This window comes from Sarcophilus harrisii, chromosome 3, assembly GCF_902635505.1.
Source record: "Sarcophilus harrisii chromosome 3, mSarHar1.11, whole genome shotgun sequence".
NCBI classification, from domain to species: Eukaryota; Metazoa; Chordata; class Mammalia; order Dasyuromorphia; family Dasyuridae; genus Sarcophilus; species Sarcophilus harrisii.
Window position 1 is genome coordinate 492,805,494 of NC_045428.1, and position 27,679 is coordinate 492,833,172.

The 27,679-nt window shown below is 39.9% G+C and overlaps 1 protein-coding gene across 6 annotated transcripts in view; it reads right to left on the reverse strand.

Moving 5' to 3' along the window:
* Positions 1–23,750, reverse strand: part of CADM1 (cell adhesion molecule 1) — a 348,388-nt gene extending 324,638 nt beyond the window's left edge. For all 6 annotated transcript variants that reach the window (XM_031961274.1, XM_031961273.1, XM_031961270.1 and 3 more), the window contains exon 1: positions 23,618–23,750. In XM_031961274.1, the coding sequence (XP_031817134.1) occupies positions 23,618–23,750 (133 nt within the window). The remainder of the gene's footprint in view (positions 1–23,617) is intronic.
* Positions 23,751–27,679: the final 3,929 nt, after the last annotated feature.

Consider the following 27,679-nt stretch of genomic DNA (forward strand, 5'->3'; position numbering starts at 1 on the left):
CTAAAAGATTATCTCCCTTTATTTGACCTGTTCCCTTCTTTCTTGATCTTCCTTTGCTTTCATCCTCCGAATGGGACACCTCTAGAGACTGTGCCTTGGAGGAGCAATGGCATTTCCTGGGACTCCACTTCTGACATCTTAGGCCCTGCTGCCTTTTCTTACACCCTTCTTTACCTCGTTCTGAAAACTGTAATCAAATTACTGCTGCCTAGACTTTGGGAAAAGCATATTAATTGGCCCAATTTAACCAACCAATAATTAAGTACTGATGAAGTGCCTACGTGTGTTAGGCCCTATATTTTAGTACAGAGAATGAAACAATCCCTCCTGACAAGAAGCTTGCACTCTAAGGGAGGAGAAATATACACGTGTATATATACAGCATAAAGTGCATACAAAGTAGTTAAATACAAGGTGGGCAGGGCATTACACAGGTGGAGGACCATGGGAAGACCTCATCACCAGAGGGAAAGAAGCACCTGACTCACCAGGGCATGAGAAATGACTCATCTAAAGGCACAGAGAGGAGAAATGTTCGATGTGAAGAACACAGGGAGGCTGAATTGCAAAAACTCATGTCAGGTGGTAAAGCCCAAAAGGCCGGAGGCAGGTTCTAGAGGGCTTTACAAGCTGAACGGGGGAGTGGGTGCTTTATCCCAAAGGCAACAGGAATCCAATGAAGCGGGTCTTCACTTAAGAAAAACAAACTGCTTGGGCAGAAGTGAGCAGCATGGACTGGAGTGGGAAAGAGACTTGAAACAGGGAGAGACTATTTTTCTTCTACTCACCATCACAGCAACTTCCCAGACCATAATTCTCTTTCCAGCTCAAGGTTCCCTCCCTAGGCCCATAATCTCACCTATTATGCAAACTCCTTGAGAGCAGGGACTTTGGGGAGGTGAGTTACTCGTAGCCCCATAACACAGCACAGTGCTTGGCACATATTAAACACATTCATGTAGCACCTGGGACTACTGCCATAAGGGGCAATATCAACCTCTGATTGATCTTTATACCTAGTTCACCAAGGCCTCTGCACAAAGCTGGTGCTAGATGCACATATGTGCATTTACAAAACTACATTTACTTATAGAATTTTTTTAAACTCCTGTTTTGAGAAATTTTGCAGATTCCAAAAATATTCCAATACCTCACACCTTGCCTTAGACTTTAAAGCTCTTAGACAGAAATAAATTCACAGTCCCAGAAAAGAAAAGGTATCCACTGAAATACCCATACACACACAAAAGTAAATGAAAAAAAAAAAAAAACTACAAAACAGCCACACCTAAATGAATGCATTAGAAATTTAAACACACAAAAGTCATGACATTCAGAGTCTGAATTCCAGTAAATCACCCAGGACACATTTCAAGGCAAACAAAATACTACATCTGCCCAAGGATCCTAAGAAATATAGTTACCAGGGCAACCACAACTGACCTTTTATGTTTTATTTATCAATCATATTGCTGAATTACTCTTGTTCTTGGAAACAAAGGAGAAAAATTTATTATCAACAATGAGAATTAATTAAGAGTCCCCTGTTCCATATTTAATAACCACTGCCCAATCTGTGTTTATCCAACAGATATGTTCCCTATATTCTCTTCTTCACTAAGGAAGACTTGGAATAATATCTACTAATATGGATGATGCTATATCTCCTCTACCAATGTTAATGGGGGATTCACTAATACTAGTTCCAAGCTATTACTACCATATTTTTTAAAAATATCTGAAACTGAATATTTCATCACTAACATCGCCTTTTAACCAATCCTGAAAGGCTACTACTAGTCCAGTTACCTGGAAAAATTCCAATTCAATTTTGAAAACCTGAACTTAATTACTTATTTTAGTAGTCTTGGGTGGGCAATTCAGCATTTACATCCATATTCCAGCTGGGAAGGAAGAGAAATAGAGAAAGTGGCAAAGATGTCTCTGGTTAACAAGAAACTGAAGAAATAGCACTTTAAGGAGCCTTGAAAAATGAAGGACATTTATATTTAATCACATGTAAGTCTAAATGTACGGAGGAAGCATTTTTAGCACAAATCAGGAATAAAGAGACTTGGATTCTCTCTCATCCTTGCTACCTATGCTGAATCCTATTTTGACCTTGTAGAAGTCATAGGACCACACTGTGCCTCAATTTCGTCATTAGTAAAATAAAAGGATTTGACTAGATGATCTCTAAGGTCCTTCCTCCTTAAATTCTATTAAGTTCCAATCCTATTTAAAAAAAAAAAATCTGAGGTTCAAATTTAAGGCAATAAAGAAAAAAGCAACTAAATAGTCATGCAATTAGAAGGGACAGGTAGTCCAAATCCATACCTGACTGACCAACAGTACCCTTCTCTATAATAATAAACATATATATGTGTGTGTGTACATATATGATAAAAAACAATAAATAACAAGTGTTCATCCAGCCTCTGAAGACTTCCAGTTAAAGGAAAGCTCAGGAAGTAGCCCATTTCATCACTGGACAACTCTAATTTTTAGTCTGAGTCAGTGGGAAGAACACTGGATTTGGGGTCATAGGTCTTATCTTAAAATCCAAGGTCTGCAACTCACCTCTGTAACCATGGTCAAAAGAATTGGACTAGGATCAATGGTGTGCAACTCAATAGATTCTCTGAGGGCTAAATATTGACTTAGGAAAACAAAATTATCATTATCTATGTTCTGGTTCACTTTTTTAAATTTTTTTAATTTGTTTTTGGATTTTTTAAATTTTGTTAAATATTTCCCAAATATATTTAAATAAGGGGGGGGTGTAAAGGGGAAGACATAAAGACTACAGTTTGAAGGCTATAATTCTGAAACCTCTGAACTAGACAATAAGATCCATTCCATCTCTAAATCTATGGTCCCATAATCCTTATATCAAAACTAAAATTATTATCTTGCTACATTGCTCCTAGGTTGTCCTTTTAGGCCAAACTGAAATCCCTCCCTTTTCCAGGTGAAAGTATTTGAACACAGCTATCAAGATATGACCCACCTAAGTATTCTCTTCTCTCCAGGAAAAGCATCCCTTCCACCTATCTTCGAATGCCACTCTCCTCCAGGTCCTTCACTATTCTGGACACCATCCAGCTTATCAATATTAAAATGTGGAGCCCAGAATTGCAAATACTATAATTCTCTTCACTCACTCACACAAGCACTATCCTCACTAAGCTCAGACTCACATCACCTCTCTAAGGCAGCTGATGGACAGAGTGGCCAGAGAGCACTGAGCCTGGACACAGGATGCATTGATTTCTAATCAATCTGGAAAGGTCACTTAATCTGCTTTCCTCAGTTTCCTAAACTGTAACATGAGGATAACAGTAGCACTACCTCACAGGGTTGTTAATCAAATGAGAGAGTATTTTTAAAAGTTTTAAGCACAAAGTAAGAACTCTATAAATGCTTACTCCCTTCTTTTCCCTTCTCATTTAGACTATGATATATAGCTCCTCACAAGCCAGCTCTTTTTGACCTCTCCAATATTCTTACACTTTACCCCCCCCCCTTTATGCACTTTTAATCATACTGGACTAACTACCTGCTGTTCCTTGCAGAAAGCCCTCCATATCCCATTTCCATGTCTTGATACTGGCTGTCCCCCATGCCTGGATGCTCTCCCCTTCTCACCTCTTAAATTTTCCTGGCTTTTTTTCCAGGCTCAGTTCAACTCCCACCTTCTGCAGGAGACTTTTCTCACTTCCCTCAGATGCTCATGCCTTCCTTTCTGAGATTACCTTCACACTACTAAATGCATAGCTTATATTGTACGTAGTAACTTGCCTGCTATCTCCCCCATTAAAATGAGCAGGGCCTGTGTCTGCCTTTCTTTATATCTCCAATACTTAGCACAGTATCTGGCACAAAATAGATGTAATTCCATCATGATAGTGCCCTGACCGACAAATGTCATCTATTCCTCAGAGTACAACAGAGCCATCATTTCCCTAGTCTTGAACATTTATCCTTCTATTAAACACCACCTAAGAATGCATTCATTTTTTTTTTTTTGGCTGCCAAAACACAAAACATACTGAAGTCCACTAAAAATGCCAGTCATTTTTTCTTTCAATTTGCTCTTTAGCTATGCCATTTTGTATTTAGGAAGTTAATTGCTGAACCCAAAGACTTTACACTTATCTCTATTATATTTCATCTTATTTTGATTCAGTCCAATATTTTAGCAGCTAGAATCCTGAACTGAATCAAATAGCTTGACTCTTTCATACAATGTGTCAGTAATCCTTTCCAGCTTTGCATCATCTGCAAATTCAATAAACCATCATCCAAATCATTGATAAAATTGTGAAATAGCACATATCCTTAGAGAATTCCACTGAAGATACCATTCAAAATGGACAAGAAACCTCTCTGGGTCCAAAATCCAGTCTTAAACTCAGCATACTCTACTTTTAACTGGCCCTACTATCTATATCATTCACTAGAATCTAAACCTTTATCTATAGAATTTCCATGACCAGGACTGGACCTGTAATTTCATTAGCACAGAAAACTCCCAAGTGAAGAAACTCCCTCTACCAACACAGGTGGGCACCTTCTCTGCAAAGCTTAGTTTTAGAGATATGCCTGGAGAGGTTATAAATATATTACCCAAGGTGATCATGGACTCATTTTACATCAAAAGAAGTAGAACTCAGATCTTCGTCTCTGAAGCTAGCTTGCTATTCACATAACAGTACTCTACCCTCCATCACCTTGACAAAAAAAATTAATCAGATGATGATCTGACATGACCTGTTCTCAATGAAGTCATGGGAGTTCTTTATGATCCTTTCACTACTCATCCCTTTAATAAGAAATTTAGGAGAAGGTAGGTGGTTAGGACCTGTGCTTTTATTCATTACAACAATTAAAATAAGGAACTCCTAGCATGAATTCTTCTCTATCAATTCAATTCACTATCCATCTGTAATTTATTTATAAAGCAATGCCGAGGTACTTATTCACAAGGCCAATCACATATTCTAGAATCTTGTCAGGAAGTGAAGCATGCTCACTTACCTATAGTTTTCAGATTTCACTTTTCCTTTTTCAAAATCAGACCAATACTTACCTCAGTTCTGCTGAACTTCTGTTCTCCAAAATCTATAAAACACCACTGTGAATAATTCAATATTCTTATTTGCCAGCGCGCAAACCTTCTTCTTTTCCATAAAAGGTAAATAATATGGAAGTTCATCCTCAGGCCCAAAATACTAAATCCAACGTTTACAAGACACAAGAATGGAGGGAACAATTCATGGAAAACAGTTCACATAACATCATCATACCTCAGAGAAGGTAGAGTGTTAAAGAGCAACAGCTTAATCAATTCTGATGGCTCTCTTCAACAACGAGGTGATCCAGGCCAGTTTCAATGATCTTGTGATGAAGAGAGCCATCTGCACCCAGACTGTGGGGACTGAGTGTGGATCACAACATAATATTTTCACTCTTGTTTTTGTGGTTTGCTTGCATCTTGTTTTCTTTCTCATTTTTTTTCCCTTTTTGACAAAAAAAAAAAAAAAGCAACAGCTTAACCCCTGCCTTCATGTAAGTTCATCTTGTTTTTCCTTACATTATATTTAAACCATCCATGAGGCTTGAATGCTTCAGCCCACTAAAGGCTCAGGCTGTTGAAGATGTTTCCTGGTCACTTGGGTACAAAACAGCCACAAGGAGCTCCAGGCCTTCTTTCTAATGCTTGGCTAGCAGAAAATGATGGGCAACTCAGGCAAAGGAACATATGGCTTAACTGAATCAACACAACAGTCCTCAATGTGTATCTTTGTTGAATATCCTTCTGCTATGCCTAAATAAATCTCCTTGTTGTTAACTGCTGAATGACCTACAAATGTCTCATTTAGTTCCACTACCAAATATAAATTTCCAGGGGCCAGAACCAGGCCCAGACCAGGACTGAGAGTTATATAATATAATATCTTCTTAAGCTCCATTTTAGGGATTTGGGGCTACTGCAAGTCATGCAAATACCTGCCCTGCATAACTTATAACACAACATACATAATGGACTATCATAGACAGGACAATGTTAGAGTGAACCAGGAGTATCTTTCTTTATACTAAAATTCTTTAAAATTTAATAAAATGAAAGAAAACAAAGGAGACAACAAATGAGAATTTTTTTTTTAATGGAGTATTCAAAATCATTATGGGGAAGTCTGAAAGATACTTTATCGGTTCTTCTATAAGCTATTTAATTAGGTTATTAGGTTTCACAACCATTTCTATGAAGCAAAATAATGACTATGTAATAGTTCCTTCATATTTTTTGCTTCCTCCTGTTTAGCCAACTTCACATCAAACCCACAGTACCCTCAATATAGCTGACATCAGTATGTCTAGCCTTTCCCAACTTGTCTCAAAAACCCTTAAAACTATGAGAATTTAAAAAAAAAAACACTATGCTGTTGAGCAGCTGTCAGTTATGGATTTAAAATAAAAAGAGCCTGAAATTTGTACGTTCAGTATAAAAAGATTAGGTGAAGCAATTCAGAATGTTTAAGAACTTTAAATCAAAGTTAAAAGCAGTTACTATGGACAGAGCTCATGAAGCTCTGCTTAAGAGTCACATTAACCTGGCAGTCAAAACTATTTAAAATGAGTAATGTTTCTTTCACATTTCACTCACTTTTAGCATCATCAAAAAAAAAAAAAAAGATAACAATGTGAATTGGCAGGAAGCAATACAGTCATGTAACCATAACCTTCAAGATTTAGCTCCCTGAGGACAAAGAAGAAGCTATTCATTTGAATACTGGATGAGCTCTCCTCCCACTTAGGCCGAAAAAGATAATTTTTCAAACCACAAACAAAAGGGGAAATTGAAGTATTTGTGAAACCTTGCATTTTTTACAATTTTGCATTACAATTAAAACTGCATTAAATTTATTTTAAAATTTTTAAATATGTAAATTAACAGAAAAATAAGAGAAAATAAACAGTTCCATCAACCTTAACAGCAACAAAAATCTACGAGATAAAAATAATAGATAATATTCATACATCATTTTCTATATTAAATATCTCATTTGATCTCCATAACGAGCCTATTTCAAAAAAGTGAGTACGCTTAACCAATGGCCACTCTCACAAGTTCCTCTTAATTTTTCCTTAGTCAAGAAAGTGAAGCTCATCCAATGGGCCATCCCTGCTAAGATCAACAGTTCCTTCATCAAAAGTCTAAATCCTATGAGTCAATGATCTTACCTACAAGAAAAGACCAGTCATAAACCACAACTAATATGCATAATTTCATATAGGTTTGCAGCTTTTATACTGAAGAGTTAAGGAAAAGCAGACTAGAACACAGCATGTTGCCATATTAGGACTGAGTTACACTCTCACTACTCAACTGTAAATCAAAATGCTCCCACACATCAATTTAATTCCCTACCCCCTGCTGACTAATATTCACTAAGGAACCATGCACAGTTTTTCCGGACTTTGCACAGCACGCTGAAAACCAGGGTGGCAAAAATTAATCTACCAAAAGAATGGGAGTTGCCGTGAAGCTGACCTAGATTCTTCCTGCCATCATGACTGTTCCCTATACTTGTACTGGGATTTTTTTTTAAAAGCAGCATACTTTTTTCCAAACAACTCAAACCCATCTTCAGGCTTAAGGTAAACAACCATTTTTTTTTCCTTCATTAGATCTAACTATGAGGTCCACTTGATTATTTCTTTGGATTCAATATCACAAGCTCAAGAACAGATACAGTGAATTGGCTAAAAGTGATTTCACATTACATCTAAACTCCTGACCCTACCACTTAAGGCTCTCAATCATTTACTCTCCCATTTATGTATCCATTCATCTCTCATCATTCCCCAGTTTAAGTCCCCTGTTCATATTAATCAGAAGTCAAAACCAATTAAAATGAAATGTTTCTTTCACATTTCATTCTTTTATAGCATTCCCCCTAAATATATATAAATTGGCATGAGGCAGCACATTCTTACCTTCATATATACCGTGCTCATTCTTGCAAACCTGCTTGTATTGTTGCTCCTGTGTCTGATATATCCAACTAACTTCTCAAAAGACACATATGTAAGTATGTATATGTATGTGGGTATATGTGTATGTATGTACATACACACACATATCATCCATTAACTTCAAGAGGAAGATGCTATTTACTGTAGGAGACAGATAAACCATACTAGGATAAGAAGCGGTACAGTCTGGCCTGCCAGGAAATACTTCTGTGACCTTGAGAACATAACTTTTTCAGGCAACTCAACTTTCTCGTCTGTAAAATGAGATGATCTCTGAAATTCCTACTGGCCCTAACATGTTATCTATTACCCTTCCATCATGACTCACTTTCTATAAAAGAAGTCTTCTCTACTAAACACAATCTACCCTAACCATCCTCTCCCATTACATTTTCTGAGCAGTTATATCATCATGCACAGTTGTTGCTTAACATTTTTACTGTTTTCTCGTTTCCTTAAGCTAAAAGCTCCTAACATAATACAATCTAAGTTGAAAGAGACCCTAGAGGATAACTAGTCTAACCACTACCTAGATAGGAATCCCTTAATAAGTAAGTAGTCTTTTTTTAATTAATTTTTTCAATTAACAAGAATTTCTTTTATCTCCCTCCTACCTCCTTCAACTGATCCTCAAATGGCATGGTCTTGAATTCTCTTACACAATTCTAGTTACTAATGTTTGGATGCACTCTAACTTATCAAATTGGTATTTTCTAAAATGTGACTATACTTGTTTTCTACTTTATTTGTATCCACCATATCTAATTGAATGTTTTATATATATATATATATATATATATATGTGTGTGTGTGTGTGTGTGTATATATATATGTGTGTGTGTGTGTGTGTGTGTGTGTGTGTAAAGATATATATACACACACAGAGATAACTCTATAAATACTTAATGAATAAAACTATCAGCTTTTCCATTATAACTGGATTATAAATTCATTTTTCATATCTGTCTCTCTTCCTCCCCCCCCCCCCCCTTCAAGTACAGAGGAAGAGGACAGGTTAACATCTTAAGAGATCCTGACATCATTAAAAAAAAAAAAAACCTACAACCTTGAAATACATTCTATTAAAACCCACTTTCTATCTACTCACCTTATGAAATAAGGATAAAGAGATATAATCACTGGGATATTAATGTGGAAATAGAGATCATTCTTGGTTAGAGAAGGTGAACATTCTTTGCCTGAAGTCATAGTCCTTACGATGACCTGATTTATACTTCTTCAGCAGAAACCTATTATAAAGTATGAGGACATTTCAGGAGTAAAAGCATTGCAGAAGAGGTGGTTATTTGAGTAACTTTTTTTTTTCATGCAAACATTAAGTAAGAAAATAAATATGGCAGAGAACAGGCCTAGATAGAACTATTTTCCAACAGGGTGTTTCTAGCTTTTGCCATCTAATTCTACAGTAGATGGAATTGATGGACTAATCTTTTCCTCTCCTTGGACAATAGTGAATCATATACTACACACTAACATGCTGACAAAAATTTTATTTCAGATATATAATTTTTCTAGCATATAAGCATCAAATCTATTTGCTTGTCAGTTGGCTCACACTGCAACTGATATATTTACTAGATGTAATGACGGTGAAAGAGGGTTGGTTATGTGCTTCTCACATGCAGTATTTCTCTAAGGAGGTAATCCCTAGAAAAATGTCCACCAAGAAACAGAATATGACATATTTTGGTAAGCAAGAAAAGATTTATCATTATTCTCAAAACCTAAACTAATTGAGCTAATCCACACAAAATGCCTAAGCAAAACAACTATATAACCTAAGACAATATATAGCTATATAGCTGCAAGGAAAACATCAATAAAGTACTCTAATTCTCCATAATTCAAAGCATTTAAAGAACCAAGGCATGGACCAAGTCGCCTACATGCCTTAGGCAGGGAAAACAGAAGGTTAAATAGATGGATGTGCACTGAAGAGAGCTCTTTAGGAATAAGCCATAAAAAACAAGTTATGATAGGTCCTCCTCCCCTGTCCAACACTGTCAGGGAGTTGGAATTACTGATTAGGGATCAAAATTGACGGCTTCCCCAAAGTTATCACATGTGGTAGTGAGAAAAATAGCTTTTAAAAAATGTCTCTTCAAGGTCACAAATATATCAATGTCACAAATGCATTTAAAAAAATATTACAGCAATAAACTCCAGTTAGAAAAGGTTCCACCTCTATTTTCACAGGAAAGAACAAACTCCAAACTTCTCCTAAATTAAAAATAAATGCTGGAAAGCACACACTTTTATCTTTTCTCATCTTTATAATGAACACACACACACACACACACACACTCACGCACACCATACACTTAAAGACCAAAAAAAAAAAAAAAAAAAAAAAAAAACAAAAAAAACCACACACACACACACAAAAGACCCAAACCTTTTTTCAATTAAAAATCTGATCATTTTGCTCACTTAGCCTAATTTGAACAACATATTATCTGGTAGAAACATCAGATATTACCACTACAAACAGTGTTAAGCATCTCCACAAAATAGGCTGGCTAACCATCTCATTTAAAAAACAGAGAGACTGCAACAAGCAGTTTCTCACACTTGATCCGATTACTATGATCTATTTTTTGATCCTGTAGCCACGGACTCGACATATATCTTTATTACAGCGCAGGAAAAACTGTTACCCTGGGGTTTAAATTTCCCTATTTTCACCATGTCTCTTCTGAGAATATATATCAGTTTTGAGACAAGCCTCTGGTGTAAGCTAAGGTAGAGAGAGGCTGATGGTAGAGTCGATAAGTTTCTCAGTTTGTTAGCTCACTGCTAACATGCTGATACCACTTGCACAATGTCTTCAATCCCTATCATGTTCAGGGATAGAAACTGGTTCCCTCTTATCCACAGCCTATTAGACATGTGCCCTTTAATGAAAGATGGACTTAATCTTTTACCTTTAACAGTTCCACAATAATTAAATGTGACTAAACATGCCCAACCCTCCTAATGGTCCAGGCTTAGTAGCACAGCATGATATAAGCAAGAAACACCATTATAAGCCAAGGATCTTCATTTCTATAAATGTTGAACAAGACAATGGCTAAGCCCACATTCTCCAAACCCAAGTAAAAGCTACATGCCCTAACACTTTCTGTCAGTACCAAATGAAAGTAGGTCAATTGCATTAACTGCTATAAAGCTCTGTATGTTAGGAACAAGGTGGCTGATAAATCTAAAAGCTTACCAGTTCAAAGGTTGTGTTAACTCTTCCACTGTAACAGGATCAACTGTAATTTAGGCAAAAGACAACTTTTGGCTCTTATGAAGATTACCTCCAATTGGAAAAGTTATTATTGGTCAGAAGGTAGTGAGTATGATCAAAATCAACCTTCATGAAGCTAATCCACAATCATATTAACAGTCTATATGAAAAGAAAGACCCAAATCTTATCTAAAGGATTTTTTTGGATTTCCTAAGTCAACCTAGCATATATAAATTTCCTTATCACATCTGGTGAGCGACAGCAGTTTGGAATTATCACCTAAGTTGGAAGCTGATTCGAATATGAAAGAGAAAGGCATCTAAAATAAAACCAGATAAAAACACCGTATACAGGCACAGTCAAATGATAGAACCCAACTAAGAACTCAACATCCCTGACAAAAAATGGAAAAGAACAAGCAGTACCAATACCAATATATTTTATTTATTATATACTTCAGGCATCCATGATTTTTTACAATGTTGGAACTCCTTGAACAAACATAACATTATCTCTCTATGGCTAGTGAATGCTATTTGAGGCAAAAAATTCATCACCTTGCTGCCAATTAGGTAGTGAACCCCACCTAATTTCCATCAATAGGATTGACTTAAGTACTTCCACTCAATTCCTACCGATAAATATATTTAAAGGCAAGTTTTTGCAGCAAGAGATTTGTAAGTTAGGTAAAACACATTATAATTTCAATAAATCATCCTTCCCAAAAATCATCTAGCAGGACAGTATCTAATCAGCAGCAACAGCTTCACCAAGGTGATTATACTTATTCCCAAAGAAAATTTATCCAGAGGTATGATTTCGCCCAGTGGTCTGACTGCTGTTTTTCTTTCCAATGTTATGTCTCAGATAAGTACATCCTTCATGAACCTTTCCAACCCAGATCTTTCTAGTTTCCAGATATATGAAATTACATGAATGGTAATTGCTACTAATTGCAGCTTCCTAACTGGTAACATACTTTATTAAGACTCTGCTCTAATAAAAATAAATTTCATACAACCCAAACCAACATCTTTTAAAATATACATCAGATTTTACACTACTTCAAATTGTGATGGTGGTAGTGGTGGTAATATTATGTATTGCTTTAAGGTTTCCAAAGAGCTTAACAAACATCTCATTTCATCCACACAACCACTCTGGGAGGTGGATGCTATTATTATCCCCACTTCATAGATGAAGAAATTGAGGCAGACTGAGATTAAGTGACTTACCTAGGATGCAGCTAAAAAAGTATCTGATCTAGGATTTCACCTGACTCCAGGTCCAGTAGAACTTCTAAATCAACTTTTTAATTTTAACTGTTCAATAAGCCAAACTGGATCTTCTTCCTCCCTAGTCTGTTTCAGTGATTGTTTTGCTTTAGGAAAAATAGGGACTAGCCAACATCAATGTGATTACTCACAAAAATGTTTTTTTTAAAAACAGATCACTTTGCAATCACAGCACTTGCACAAAACAGGAAGAGAAAGATATAGTTCAAGGTCATTTAATTTAATCTCTACTTGAACCTTTCAAAAAATAAAACCACTGAGGCAAACAATTAATTGGGGGAGTTTCTGTTTCAAAAGTTCCTAGTGTTTAGGTAAGTGTTTCTTCAAGAAAAATAAAGCCATGTTCTTTTCTCTTCAGAAGGATGCGTCAGGTTGATGATCTGTAACTATCCCTGGCTTAGTGTTCAGAGCCAGATGTAACTGAGGGACAAAGAAACACTATTCTACTACAATTACCTAAATCCCCATTCTGAGACTTCACCAACATAGACATTTCCTAACTCTCTGTACCTGCTCCATGATTCCACCATAAGTTCCTTTTTTTTTAATTATTAGGCCATAACCTCCTGCCAATAGACAAGCTGAAGAACAACCCAATCACAAGAAAAAGAAACCATCTGAAGACGACTGACTAGCTAAAAGATATATAAACAGTAACTGATAAAACCATTAATTAAGGCATAGAAGAAATACATAGATGAAATCAAAATTCGTTTAATGTACTTTGCTTTTAAGTATTAGAGCTGGTGTATAGAAAGCCAGATTTGATCTCAAGAAGACCCAAGTTCACATTTAGCCTCAGACCCTTATTAGCTGTGTGAGCCTGGACAAGTCACTTAATCCTCTTTGCCTCAGTTTCTTAATAAAATGAATTGGAGAAGGAAATGGCAAATCAATCACTTCTGTATCTTTATTCATGACTGAAACAAATTAACAGATAAATATTGAGTTAAAAAAAATGGGGAATGATGACAAATATTGTTTTCAGTACTTCAGAGACTTGTCTTACCATCAAGGCAAAGTTCCCCAAAAATGTGTTTCTTAGTCATTTAAGGCAACAAATATGAGAAGAGTTAACACTCAATTTAGTGATAGTCTCCTTGGATTCTGCCCCCTTCTCTTCACAAGATGCATTTTGCTAATTTATACCTAGAACAATAGTTCCCAACAAAATACCTGAGATTTTTTTACTTCTGTTCGCCCCCCCTAGTTCCAGTGACCTTAATGGTTTTCTCTGCAGGTTTTTCTTTTCCAACTTTTAATTTTTAAGCCAATTACACTATTTTAATGTGGCAGTGTCTACTACTCATGCACAATAAATTCTCAATATTTTAAAGTTTAAAATCTTCATTAAAAATATAATTGAAATATCAAGACATTATGGCAAAGAAATGTCTAGCGTTAAAAAACAAAACAAAAAACCATTTATGTATAAATCTACAAAACAGAATGAAAAATGCTAGTATTAGAGTGGATTATGGAAAACATATGTTATGTTTTTTAATGTATGTTAATGAGGATGAAATCTATTTTAATGATAGGTTTCAGTTAAGGTGTTGTTCCTCAAAGTAGGCAAGGAGAGTTCCCAGTTATTCTCCATCTGTAAAGCAGGAGAGATGACAAAGGAAAGACCAGATGGACTATTTTGCCCAATGGAAAGCAGCAAGCAGTTGCTCTTTCTTCCTCAGTTTCACTGGCGTCATTTAAAAGTAACTACTTCCAATCACAGTAGATCTGGGTCAGGATCAGGGCTGGATTGGGCTGAAAATGGAAGGAAAGAGAGGTAAGTGTTTAAGACATGATAGAGCAATGGAAAAGAACCTTGAAGCAAATTCCGAGGCCTCTGAAATTGATATAAGCCACAATTATGGACCAGCATACATTTCTAAGCTGCAGAGTGACATGGTCAAAACAACATTTAAAGATGATTATTGCTGATATGTGTAAGGTTCGGTGCTCAAAAAACAGAGATTGACAGGAGGGAAGCTGGATTGTAAAGTACCACAATATTATGTATGGTGAAGCAATCGAGATTTTGGACTATCTATCACAATGGCCACAAAAAATGAAGAAGAAAGGGGTATGGTTAGGAAATGATCAGTCCAATTTGCTCCTAGATTACAAACAGGAAGCATCATTAATAAGCAGACAGTAGTTCACAAAGTTTCCAAACTCAGGACCCTGGATTTTGAAAAAGATAGTCAGTCATTCAAAGTAACAGAGAAACTGGGAGTAAGTAGTTAGCCGGGAAATGGTGGGCTGGATTTTGGACATGTTAAATTTGGTTTCTAACAAAAATTACAAACTATAGATAATAAGGAGTGAAAGTTCGAGTTTTTAATAGGTCTCAGTTCAAAATTCATAAATGAAAAGTTTCTTTCCCACCACTCAATTTTCCTCATAAAATAAGCATTTACCACCTCCCAAGGATGTTAGGAGGATGTATTGCACAAAGCCTCCAAGTTATCATTAACTAGTGCCATGTGACAGTAAGTATTCTGCTTATGTCCATTTTGGGAATGGATATGATGTAAACTTCTGAGCCTAGCTCTTGAGGGAGGCTGACCAGGGTCAGAAGGAAAGGTAAGCCAGAGCATACATAAAAAAGTTGAGGGAACTGGGAGGATAGAAAACTCAGAACAAGACAAACTGTAGTAAAGTATTTGGTGGGTCATATAAAAGAAAGATTAGATTTGTCCTTACTTGGCTACAGAGGATAGACTTAAGAGTAATTGTTCTAATTTTCAGAAAGGCAAATTTTGGCTCAGTGTATATGAATAGGTATTTTATTACATAACATAAGAACAGCATATAAATATATATATCTGTATATAAAGAATATATAGTTAGGAAAACTACACTAAAATGAAATGGGACTGCCTTAAAATAGTCATTTTTTTTAATCTCTGAAAATGTTCAAGCACAGAGGTTTGGATGACTACTAGTCAGGAGTAATATAAAGGGAAGCTATTGTTCTAAAAGGGGTTGGACTAAGTAACCTCTAATGTCATTTTTAAACTCTTAAGATTCTACAACTTTATGACTGGCAGACAACTCACAGAACTTCATGGACTTAACCACAACTCCATGCAGTGATGCTGCATTGCTAAAAATAGAATGGGGCACTCTAACCTTCCCATGGACTGTGGTCTACTTAGCCTTAAAAAAAAATGCTGCTTGTCCTAGGGCCTTTCAACAGTCAGCCAACCTGGCATAGTACCTCATGCTGGAGTTTGGTTCAAATCCCATGTCTGACTAATATGTAATCTCTCTGAGCCTCAGTTCCTTCATCTATAAAATGGGTGATTTCACATAGTCTTCTATAGTAACTTCACAATGTTTATTGGGAGGCTGAAATGGTTTAATGTATGTCAAGGGTTTTTTAAAACCTTAAGGTTCTTTGTAAATATCAATTTTATTATCGTTGTTGCTCTCATTGTTATCTGTGTACCAAGCAGTTTCTCTCAGATCATTTCATTTTAAGCCTTCTTTATGTTCCTGAAATAACTAAATCCAAGTTAATTACATTCCAACAAAACAGATGAAAAAAAAATTGTTCAATTGCAAGGACTTCACTTATGTTACTGGGAGGTGATCGTCGCATGCCTTTACTTCAAGCACCCTTTGGTTATGAGAGTTTTTTGTTTATTTGCTTGTTTTTTCAGTTACCTGATTCCTCACCCAAAGTTTCTCTTTTTGGACAGCGTGGGCCATGCATCACTTGGCTGTATACAACATAAATATCCACACCTCTTCTAACCCGAGTTGGGAGTCAACTGTACCAAAGCTTTTGAGAGCCAGTACTGGAAGATCTTCAAAGAGAAACTGCCCATTAACCACAACAGCAGCTGCTGGCTGGAGCATGCAATTTAAACCTCTGAAAAAAGAAACTGTGGCTTTTGAAATTTAAACAAGGAGGTACCACTTGTAATTACAAACATTCCAGTGGGTTCCTTCCTTCATTGATGGTTTCCAAACAAAAGCTTTTTATTTGATTTTGGTGGCACTCCCCAAATACTCAATGTAGGCATTCCTTTGTGCTTTCTTGTACCGGGTCCAGTTCCCCAGGAAAGATGCAGGAGGCTTTTACCTGGCCAGCTCAATTCGTACCCCACTAAAACCATCATATGTGTAATTATTTGTTTGGCTGAAAACCAGAAAATCAAATGCTTCAGATTTATGGTCCACATTAAATACAATGCTCAAGAAAAAGCTTGTTTTTCTAAAAACTCTCATCCCATGAACCTCTCTGAAAATGGAGCCAACAGCTTTTAAAAGGAGGGCAAAAAAAAGCTCAGAGGATTACCGCTAAAGCATTCCAACACTTTGGACTAAATTTAAAAGTTATACTTTTTAAAAATAAATGCAGAAATGTACTGTTAAATGTAATTAAGTTCCTTTTCTTTTCTCCTCTTCTGCCCTGAAAAATAAAAGAACAACCACAAAATACATCCATTTTTCATACGGGACTCAAGTACCAAGTATTTTGTAATTACATGGATTATAAAATACGAAATGTAAATAATGGCCAGTCCAAAATATCAAAAGGGAGAATAAACGTATCTTTCTTTTGTCTTCACTGTTTCTAACATCTACAAGCATAAAAGTATACAAGTATACGCCACTGAAATTTTAAAATATCTAACATACCATTAAAATGTCTTGCAAAACCACTAAACTAAGATAAACCATGCCAAGAACAGCATACAAAAAGATCTCTGAATTTAAAAGAGCTGTTAGACTCTTAAACTGGTCGTTAGAACCATTCTTCTGAAACTTCCTGCTGCTTGCCAGCTGAGTGACCTGAGATTAGTCACTTAACCTTCTCTGAGCCTCTGTTTCCACATCTGTAAAATAACAATAATGACATTGGCAACGATATATACTTCACAAGGCTGAAATCAATGAGACTTTGTGGAAAATATTCTCTAAACAACAAAGCACTCTGTAAATATGTAGTCATCATCATTATTAAATTTTTCTTCCTTTAATATTATTTTTCCAGATAAAGGAACTTGTTCATATAAATGGAAATTGCCAAACTGATCAAGGTAAAACAAAGCAACTTAAAACTGAAGAGTGGGGAGACAACATAGAAAAGAACTCTGACTCTGGAGTAAAGAACTGGATTAAAAATCTGCTTTGGACATTTCCTCCTCCTGTGACCTCAGGCAAATGACTCGACTTCCCCTAAGCCTTGTTCTAGTCTTCTATGAAATCTGGGAATTGAATAACGTGGCCAAGATCTCTTGGTCACTTCTAGCTGTAGCTGCTCGATCCTATGTGGAACTTCCATTTCCTCATTCTTATAAAACCAGGCTTAAGCATTACAATGAAGCATCAAATCACCAAACAACATTTACTAAAACCAAAGCCCTAACCTATCCCAATCAAGAGTGTAAGCAAGACTCCAAAATAAACCCAATCCCGGCAGCAATCTGATCCACTGGGCTCTGATTAGTTTTTCTACCAGCCAATTTACTACCCAATGACTTCATTCTTCAACAATTCCTTTCTCACTTTCCTCTCTTTTGCATCTAAACCAAATAAGCTCAGCATTGGATTTGCCAGTGAATGTGGTCACGGAAATGTCTATAAAGCACTCTGTAAAACTTTAAAGTGTTGTATGTATACATGTGTATGTATATATCTGTGTGTGTGTGTGTGTATGTACATGGTAATTATCATTAGGGATACTAATAACCTTACTATTAACAATATTAATGCTAGTAATTAGCAATGCTAACAGTATTATTACTAGAATCAGTAATTACAGATACTAACACCAAAATTATTATTAGTGATACTAATAATAGCCATTCTTATGATCATCTATACTTGCCCCCAAATTGTTTTGGGGAAAACCTAGAACTGCTTTCGATCCCAATAAGAGAATGTCCTAATTCTGATCACAGCTTCTTATCTTTTGTAGAAGTAGTATCATGAGTATTATGCTGAAAAGAAAGGACAAATATGGATGTAGCTAAAATAAACCTATTTCTTCCCGAACATAACACTGAGACCACGGATACAATCGCCAACTCCTAAAAAGGATTTCTTAGACAGCTTTTACTATACTATTCAATTCCAGTATACGGCCAATTAAGTCTAAAGGTTTTAGGGTCACTTGTTAACACTAAATAAAATCCTGATAAAGACAAGTCCTTTTTTCCGCAGGTAAATTCTCGTAATTCCAAAGATTTCTGGAGATAATTATTCCTGAAGCCTCCAAATTCTCAAAATTTTCTGAAATGCGAACGTTTCACCTTGAACGATGCCGTGGCTGGGCATCTCTGTTCTATGGAAGATGAGAAGAAGTTAATGAGAAAAATCCTTGACTAGATAGGAAACAGGTACCTTGGGCTCTAGTCCTAGTTGTCACTAATACATTGTGTACTTAAGTAAGTCACAACCTCCAAGTCAAAGTTTCTTCACCGATTATCAAGTAGGAAGATGGAAATAAATGGTCTCTATGATCATTAAATTTCTATAAGCCTATAAAGATCACAGGCTCCTCAAAGGTGAAATTAAAAAAGACCTCCTTATCCCTGAAGGATTTTATTTACAAAGAAATGACCGTGTACATTTGTCTGTGGGTATACATACAATATATATGCTTCTGACACGTACCATTAGAAGCTTTTATGGGACTAATTAGCTCCCAACTCAAAGCAGCAAATTTTCAATTCTGCAACAGATGTCGCTGTGTGATTTCTCCCTTCTATGCTGGTGTTTCTCAGTTAATAAATGCCCAGTGCAGCGGTCAGTAATATTCTTCTTAACTGCATATATACAAAGATGAGATTTTGTGTTCTGATTTCCTTTTAGTTTTTTTATCTAATACTGGGAAGTTTTTTTTTTCAATATCATAATGTCGATTACCCTTGACTCAATTTAACGGAGTCCTCATTAAAATGAACCTTATTTTAAAGTTACATTTTGTGCCAGTAAGGGTTCCAAGTGGCAGATACAGCACTTAAAAGAAATCATACACAGAAGGGTGAAAAAAAAGACTCTAAGATAACAATGTTATAAAAAAAGTTTTAAAGCTTGAATATTGTTTAGTGAGCCAAAACTCCAGGCCAAGAAGCATTAAAAATTCACCGTGTATAAAGCTAAAATTTACCAGGTATGGGCAAAAGTCACAATAAACTCCAAGAGTAATGCTATATATAAGAAAGGCAATAGACACGAGAACCTAGTTTTCAAGTGGCAAGTCTAACAGTGCAATAAAATAAAATAAAAGAGTTAATATTGCAATTGCAAAACAACTTAGCCTGACATTCGCTATCAGATGTCACACAAAAGTGTCATCTCTTCCTGCTACAATCACCATCTCAACAGGTAGCACTTTCTCCATGTGAAATGCGGACGTAGGAGGTGGATCCTGAAGAATTATCTTTTAAGCAGAGGAATCAGTCACCTTTCTCTGCTGTAAGGGGAGCTCAGGAAGATGAGCAGTCAGTGTGTCCTGGATTCATCTTCTCTCGGACCAACTCCAAAAGGATGAGAAGTCAGGAAGAGAGGAAGTGAAAGTGTCACACCAGTTTGCTTCTTCCCCATCCCACTCCCCTTTACCAAGAGGGCCATTGGGGAAAACTGGATAGAGCATGTACAACATACATATGAATAAAGCTCTTTGTTCCACAGAACTGCCTGCTCTTTTATTCCCCCCTTTTTCGTATTTGTTCATTTCAAAAGATTGCTCAATGGGTCTCTTGTTCTTCCAAAATGTCCCAGGCAAATAATGCAAGCTTGTCTCGACACACAAGTCACTAAATGAAGCCTTGTGTGTCTCCAGTGACACACTGTAAATATAAAGTGGCATTAATGAGGGATATTTTATCAAAGCCATCACAGACGAGAGCAAGTCCCTCCTGCAGGGATTCAACTAGATAGAAGGAAACATAACAATACCAAGGGTGGCACTTTGCAAAGTCTCCTTTCCTGGGAACATTAGCGCAGACAAGCCATTACAGAAGGGATCCAGCTTTGAGCTGCCACCCAGAGGACTGCCACCTACCATTGAGACCCACTTTCTAACACCCACCAAAGGAAGAAGAATCAACTACGCTTCCTTCACTCAGATTTTAAAATGATGTTATCAGACATGCAAACAAAATAGAGGAAACAAGCTATCTACTCTGCCGGTGAGTTTAAGTAAACCTAAGCAACCCCATTTTAATTGCATGCTATTAACATCCATTTCATCCAAACCAACACCCAATAAGATGGACAGGGAAAATTTCTCTTTCAAAGACAGATGGATCTGGCTTTGTGGAGGAAAAGAATCAAGATCTACTGCACAGGCCTTCTGTGGCCTTCTTTAGCTTTTCCAGGATAAATAAAAATGGAACTAGACCAGTGGAAGTTAGGAGGCAGCACCAACAGGTTTTCTTTGATTCCGAACGGGAGGCCTCTGAGCAGGCTCAAAGCTTTTGTAAGCGTTGAGGGAGAAGAGCCCCACCCTCCTACCCCCTTCCCTCAAAAATTCTCCTCTGGAGTCTAAGACCTGTAGCTACAGCAAAGAGCCCCGTAAATGCCACCGCCAGGTCAGTATTACATATAAAAATAATCTCAAGGAGGAGTCATCCAAAAATACATTACTCCCTACTGCAAATCAAACCCAATTACTTTCTAATTTGAACACAATCTGATAACCAGCATACAAACAGGGATGTACACAAGAGCAAGAAGCTGCTTCCATGGTAACTGGTAACAGAATTTTCATGTAGCTTTGACATGCACGGTTGAGTTCCCGATCTCTCCTTTACAAGTCAGCATATATCCCACTCAGGGAAGGCAACTTCTTACAGAGAGATAGTTACAAATATAGTACTGTTACTACTAACACCACTCCTTCAATGAGCAGGCTTGACAGGGTATGCATAATCTAATAGTACTTTGCAGTGATTACAGATCTCCCATTTTTCGTGGAAAGGAAATATCCCCAGCAGCGCTTTTCCCTCTTTTTTGCAGCCAATACAAGTCTATTGTTGCTTCTATTATGCGCCAGTTACAGAGCCTTTACACACACACTCACGTTTAACTGACACTGGCGCTTTTTACAATGCAGCAGCATGAGGGATCTCTTTCAGGAACATTTTATTGAACCCATCCAGTCTCAGACATCACCCGAAATGAAGTTGTAACTACACCGGCATCGGCTGAGCCCAAACCCAATTACCTTGTAACTCATAAATTAAGAATTCACACAAGAAAAGCACATAAAAACAACAACAGGAGCCAGACAGGAAAGGAAGAAAAATCCTCGGTGGAGAAATGGAATCCGATGTCAGATTCTCACTCCCCCACAGAGCCAGTAGCTGGGCTCTCGCAGACCGAGGACTTTCCAAAGCCAGTTTCCTAGGGAAGCGGCCAAGGCAGCCACTACAGATCTCAAGGTGCCCCCACCAAGAGACCCTCCATTCACTACTAGGTGCGGTGTTTACATAACTGGATGTCCTCTATTGTGTAAACAAAAGGGACCACGAAAGCACGGCGGGGGCCACGGTGCCTAAGGCACCCCGAAATCGGCACCCCGGCCCTAGGAGAGGGGACACACACCGAGGGGCTCGGGAGGTGGGGAGTGTGCTCCCGGATCCTCCACCACTTGTTGCTGCCCAAGTCCTGCTGCTCCTGCTCTGTCTGCAAGGAGGCTTTTGCAGGCGCAGAGGCTTGCTGCATCCCCCCTCCCCCGCGCCCTCCTCCGAGCTCCCCACTGAATCCTCAGCGGGTAGGAAGGCGTGGGGAAAATAGGAAGATGTGGCGGGTGGCGGGAGTGGAAAGGAGGGGTGCAGCACTGCCGGCCTCACCGCTGGGGAAGCGCCTCGGCTCCCTTTTGTTAGCGAAAGCAAACACTGCCCTCTTCATTCCCAAACGCGCCAACGCGCCCAGCGCCGGGGCAGCCCCACATCGTGCTTCTCCAGCCAGGGCTCGGCGTTTTAAACAGGGCGGGGGGCGGCGTGCCCGGTCCCCGAGCAAATCCAGAACCATACCCCGCCCGGGGGGGTTCGGGAAATACTACCCGCTCCGCACTTGACACAAAGGCTGCGGGAAAGGGGGGGGAGCAATGAGAGGTGCATCCAACGCCACCATCATCGCCAGCACCACCACCTAGGGCTGGCCAAAAAGAGAGGAAAACCTCTTTCCGCCAGCCCCTTCCCCTGCTCTCCTGGAAGGGGACTCCGTCCTCCGTGCAAGTGGCGGGCTCCGAGCGCCCGCTCGCAGCTCCTCCTTCCCGCAGAGGCGGCGAGAGCGGCCGCCCCCCGCGCAGAGGGGCTGGGGGGAACTTTCCAGCCTGGAGCCCAGCCAGGGAGATCCGCAGCCAAGGGGAGGAGAGAGGAGGGGTGCAATCCCGAGGGTGGAGGCGGCTCGGAGGGAAGCACCAGAGGAGACTGCGTGCAGTTTGGGGAAGCGGGCGCGGGGGGTGAGGGGGAACCCAGATCGGGGAGCAGAAGAGAGGGCGACAGACAAGTCTGGGGGTGACAGACACCGAGAAGGAGTGGTGACTTGGGGGGACGTGAAGTCACGAGAAACCTGAGGGGGTCTTGGCGAGACAAATGAGTTGGATATTGGGGAGGGGGCTCCAAAGGAGCAAAGCCGCAGCCCCCGGTGATGTGCAAGTCAGACGAGCAGTCGGGAGTTGAAGGGAAAGGGGGATCGGAAAGATACTAGGGCTCCTACGCTCTTCCCCTCCCCCATATCCTCCGACCCCGGGAAGCCAAGAGCCCCCCAATTCTTCCCGGCTACCCAAACCGGGCAGCCGGAGCTGCTGCCATCCCAGAGGGGTCCCTGGCTTCCGACAGGGCTGGGAGGAGGATGGGGAATCACGGATCCCCGCAAACCCGCCACTCCTCACCCCGCTGCGATCGCGCCCAGGCGAGGTTCCCGTGCACGCTCCTTCCCCTTCAGATTTATGAATTGGGGAGGGTAGTTGTCATGGAAACGGCCTCCCCCTCTTGGAAACGACTGCTGGGGGGGTGTGGAAATTCGGGGAATCGGACCCCCAGCGCTGGCACCTACCTGTGGGGATCAGCGCCGCGGCCGAGAGAAGCAACAGCAGCAGTCGAAGCCGGAGCCGGAGCCCGGGAGGCGCCGCCGCCGCCGCCGCTGCCGCCGCACACAGGGATCCGCTCGGCAGCACCGCACTCGCCATGTCGGGCACCTGCCTCAGACTGGCGGCCGCCGCTTCCTCCAGCGTCCGACCGGCCCGCTAATTAGATGTTAATGAGATGCGTTGGGGCGGAGCCCGTCCTGGCCAATCGCAGCGCCCCCTCCCGCTCTCTTCTCTCTGGGGTCTCCCTCCTCCCTCACCAACCCCTCCCGCCCCGCCCCCGCCCCCCTCCCCCGCCCCACGCAAGCCGATCGGCGGCGCGCCCGCGCCACCTAGGGGGAGGGGTTTATGCAAATATGTTTATGTTAATAAGGGTCGGGTTCGCTTCCCGGGGATCAAGGTAAAAGTCTCCTCTCCGGCTTGGAGCGTGTGGAGACCTACCCTCCGCGAGACCGTTCTAACTTCCTTGCACACCTTTAATAAGGATGTTTATATCAATCTGCACCTCCAACCGGAGGCTAGGTCACTGCCCTGGGAGATGGTCCCAGCCCTCCTCCCGGAGCACCTGGCCTGGGGAAGGGCCACTGCAGATGTCCGTCACTCGCCTTCCACGAGAGGAAAAGGCTCCCGGAGCTGAGGACCGACTGCTCAGGGGTGGAGAGTAAAAATGCATGTCCCCGGATTTACAAAACAATCCTGGAGACGTGCGTGGAGCTGCCCGAGTGGGAAGGGGAGAGGGAGCCTCTGTCTTGCAGCTGTTGATTTAGCACCAGTTAGGAAGAGGAAAGCTGGAGACTTCACCCCTCCGCCCGGCCCTCCCGGGTCCCTCCTAAGGGCGGTCAGTCTCCAGAGAAGCTAGCGCCGAGACCGGGCGTGCTCGGCCCTTTTCCTCCGAACCGAACTGTGGGGTGAAATAAAATAAAATCTATTGGGATATCTGTCTGTGTGTGGTGGCGAGGAGGGATGCTGCTCTCCTGCCAGCCGCAGCCCCAAGTCGCCCCTTCACAAACGCTCCATCCAGGGCCTGGGGCTTCATTCCCACCCCTCCGCAGGAGGAGCTCCGCCAAGCTGCCCCGACAGTTTTTCTGGTCTTTTTTTGCCCCCTCTTCAGCCAGACAGCAGCGATCTTGTTTGTCTGCTTTTTAATTACTTATTTTCTTTTCCTCCCGAAGATAGTATGTGCTCTGACCCTCCGTTACTCAAGCATCAAATTGAAGGACGAGCTGTATTAAGTATAAAGGTTTATAATAATTTAAGTATTCATAGAATGCAGAACAATAAGATGTAGGAAATACAATTTGCATAATAAATATCAATATCACAACAGCTAAAACAAACCATGACAAATTATCTGTGGCTAAATGACCGGGAGATTATGGAATGTAAATTGCTAAGACGGAGCGGGGCTCTAGGACGGCTACCCAGAAATGAGTCGCCTAACCCCTTATCCTCGTCTTGGAAGGAAGAAACCATGATACAAAAAAAAAAAATTAAAATTAAAAAGGGAGCTGAGATCCTGTTAGCCACCCTGGCCGTTAGCCTCAGAAAGTCTTCTTTCCTCCCTTATGCAACAACTGCCACGGGAAGATTGTGCTGTCTTCAGAGCCCCCGACGCTGGGCTTCAGGATTTCTGCTCCTGCTTTCTGAAGGGAAGGCCATCTACCCAGACTCCCCGGAACATCCAGCAGGTGACAGAACTAGCCGGAGCAGGAAAGATGGGAGAGAGAAGGGTCAGAGGAAACTGGCCAGCAAGAATCATGTGTCATCATGGGGAAAACTGCCCGGTCTCTGAAGACCTGTTGTAAACACGGCTTCAGATGAGGCTGGGTTGGCTTTGGCAGAGCCTCATCACTTATTCCTATAGGCCAGGCGAGGCCGGGCGCCGGCTGATTAAGCCGGGACTGTGTCAGGTCCGAGAAGGCGGCTTGGTCCGGTGGAAAGAACTATGACCACGGAGTCAGAGGAACGGGACTCGAATCCTGCTTTTAACATTGATTAGATGGATGACCTTGAGGTTCAAATACTGCTTTCATCATTCTGTGTTCAAATCCTGCCTTTGACGTTTACAAATTCAACTCCTTAGGCCTTAATTTTTTCATCTGTAAAAAATGAGCAGTGTTTACAACAGGTCTTCAGAGACCGGGCAGTTTTCCCCCATGATGACACATGATTCTTGCTGGCCAGTTTCCTCTGACCCTTCTCTCTCCCACCTTTTCTGCTCTAGCTAGTTTTGTCACCTGCTGGATGTTCTGGGGAGTGTGGGTAAGATGGCCTTCCCTTCAGAAAAAAAAATGGACTAGATAGATGACCTCTGGGGTCTCTCTTCGCACTAGATGTACGTCCTATAATCCACAGAGGGGTTGTGGGCAATTTTTTGTGATCTAGCATTAAGGGATAATGTGTAAATGGTGGAGATAGAAAGAGAGCCAATCTTGGAGGGACCACTGAGAAATCACTTAACCTCCCAGACTCCCCCTCTCCTTCCCCCCAACTCTCTTAAGACTATAATTATAGACAAACTGCTTGAAAGGAGGGAGTTTACACACCGAGAGTTCTACACACTATTACAGAGCTAAAAAACAAATGTGAAAATGATACTTAAATTAGAGCATGGGGTTCTTTTAAGCCAGGACCTCAGAATCTTTTTATAACAAGATCACAGAATCCGTCTAAGGTATAGCGAATTTTATGAAACAAGATCTACGGAAAACTATAGCCTGGACCCAATCCTCCCACACTCAGAACACAATATGGGGACGGTGGAATACGTGGGGTGTTTTCATCTCGCTTCATTCTCTTGGCACATGAAATGGACACCTACTCAAATTCCCAGTTGGCAAAGAATAACAGTGGATATTACTGCGGGAAATGTTAATGCTGGGTGACTTACCTCAGCAGAAGAATGCAGATGGCTTCTGAACAACATACAACTTCCTCTACCTGTGTCAGTGGGAAGCAAGGATAACATCAGTCATTTCCCTCTAGTAGGGAAACTAAGGCCTTTGGGCGCTGCATCTGTATGAAGAGGAGCACAGAAGAAAGAACTCAGGATTAAGATTTTGCTTCTCTTTCACTAGCCATACTCCTCTCCCACCCCCAACTCCTTCACACTGAGGTTCTCGCCAATTGCTTTAACATATGGAACATGTGAAGAACGGATCAAATTCCCACAGCCGCTAAATACAAGTTATGACTACTCCTGCTTTTTCATAGTAAAGCTCGTCATTTTCTGCTTCATGGACTAGAACTCCACGCCAACTAGAAGTTCCAATTCTTTTTTTTTCCCTTTGCTACTTGGATTTAGCCGTTTTGGGGAACCAGATGGTGTTTTTGCCATTTATAACCGATAATCAATTGTTTTGTGAATTTAATTTTCCAAGCAAGAACTGAAATACTTAAAAATCAAAATTCCAATCTGGGTACTGCTTGTGTTGGAAGAAAATTTTCAGAAGCACCAAGAGCCCAGCTCTTTTGCAGAGAGAACTTTTTTAAAATGTATTTTTTTAAAGAGCCCTTATCCATATCTATCTTTATATATGTGTGTGTATGTGTGTGTATATCTATATCTATATCTATTCCCTTTCCAAAAACAAATAAGAAGAAAGAATAAATAAACTGAAAAATAAACACTAAAAGAAGAGATAACATCTTTGGGGAAAAGACTGAGAGATAATCAAGGGCTTCCTTTTTAAAAATCTAATCACTGGGCAATTTCTGAGTTTGTGAGCAAATTAACTAGTGAAAAATGCAAACTAATGACAAAGCAACCGGGACTCTTGGTTGATGAAAGATTATCTTATTGTACATGTGTGTTAGTGCTGACTGACTGTGCTACCAATTTCACACTGTCCTTAGAAAAGCATTTTAATCTCTAAGCCTTAATTTTCCTTTTTATGAAATAATATTAACACTAGTTTTCTCTTACTCATGATGCTATTGTGAAGGAAGATGGCATATTAAAAACTATGGTTAAATTATTCATTCAACAAATATTTATTGACTTCTTAACTGTTCTTGAGGCTAGTCATAGG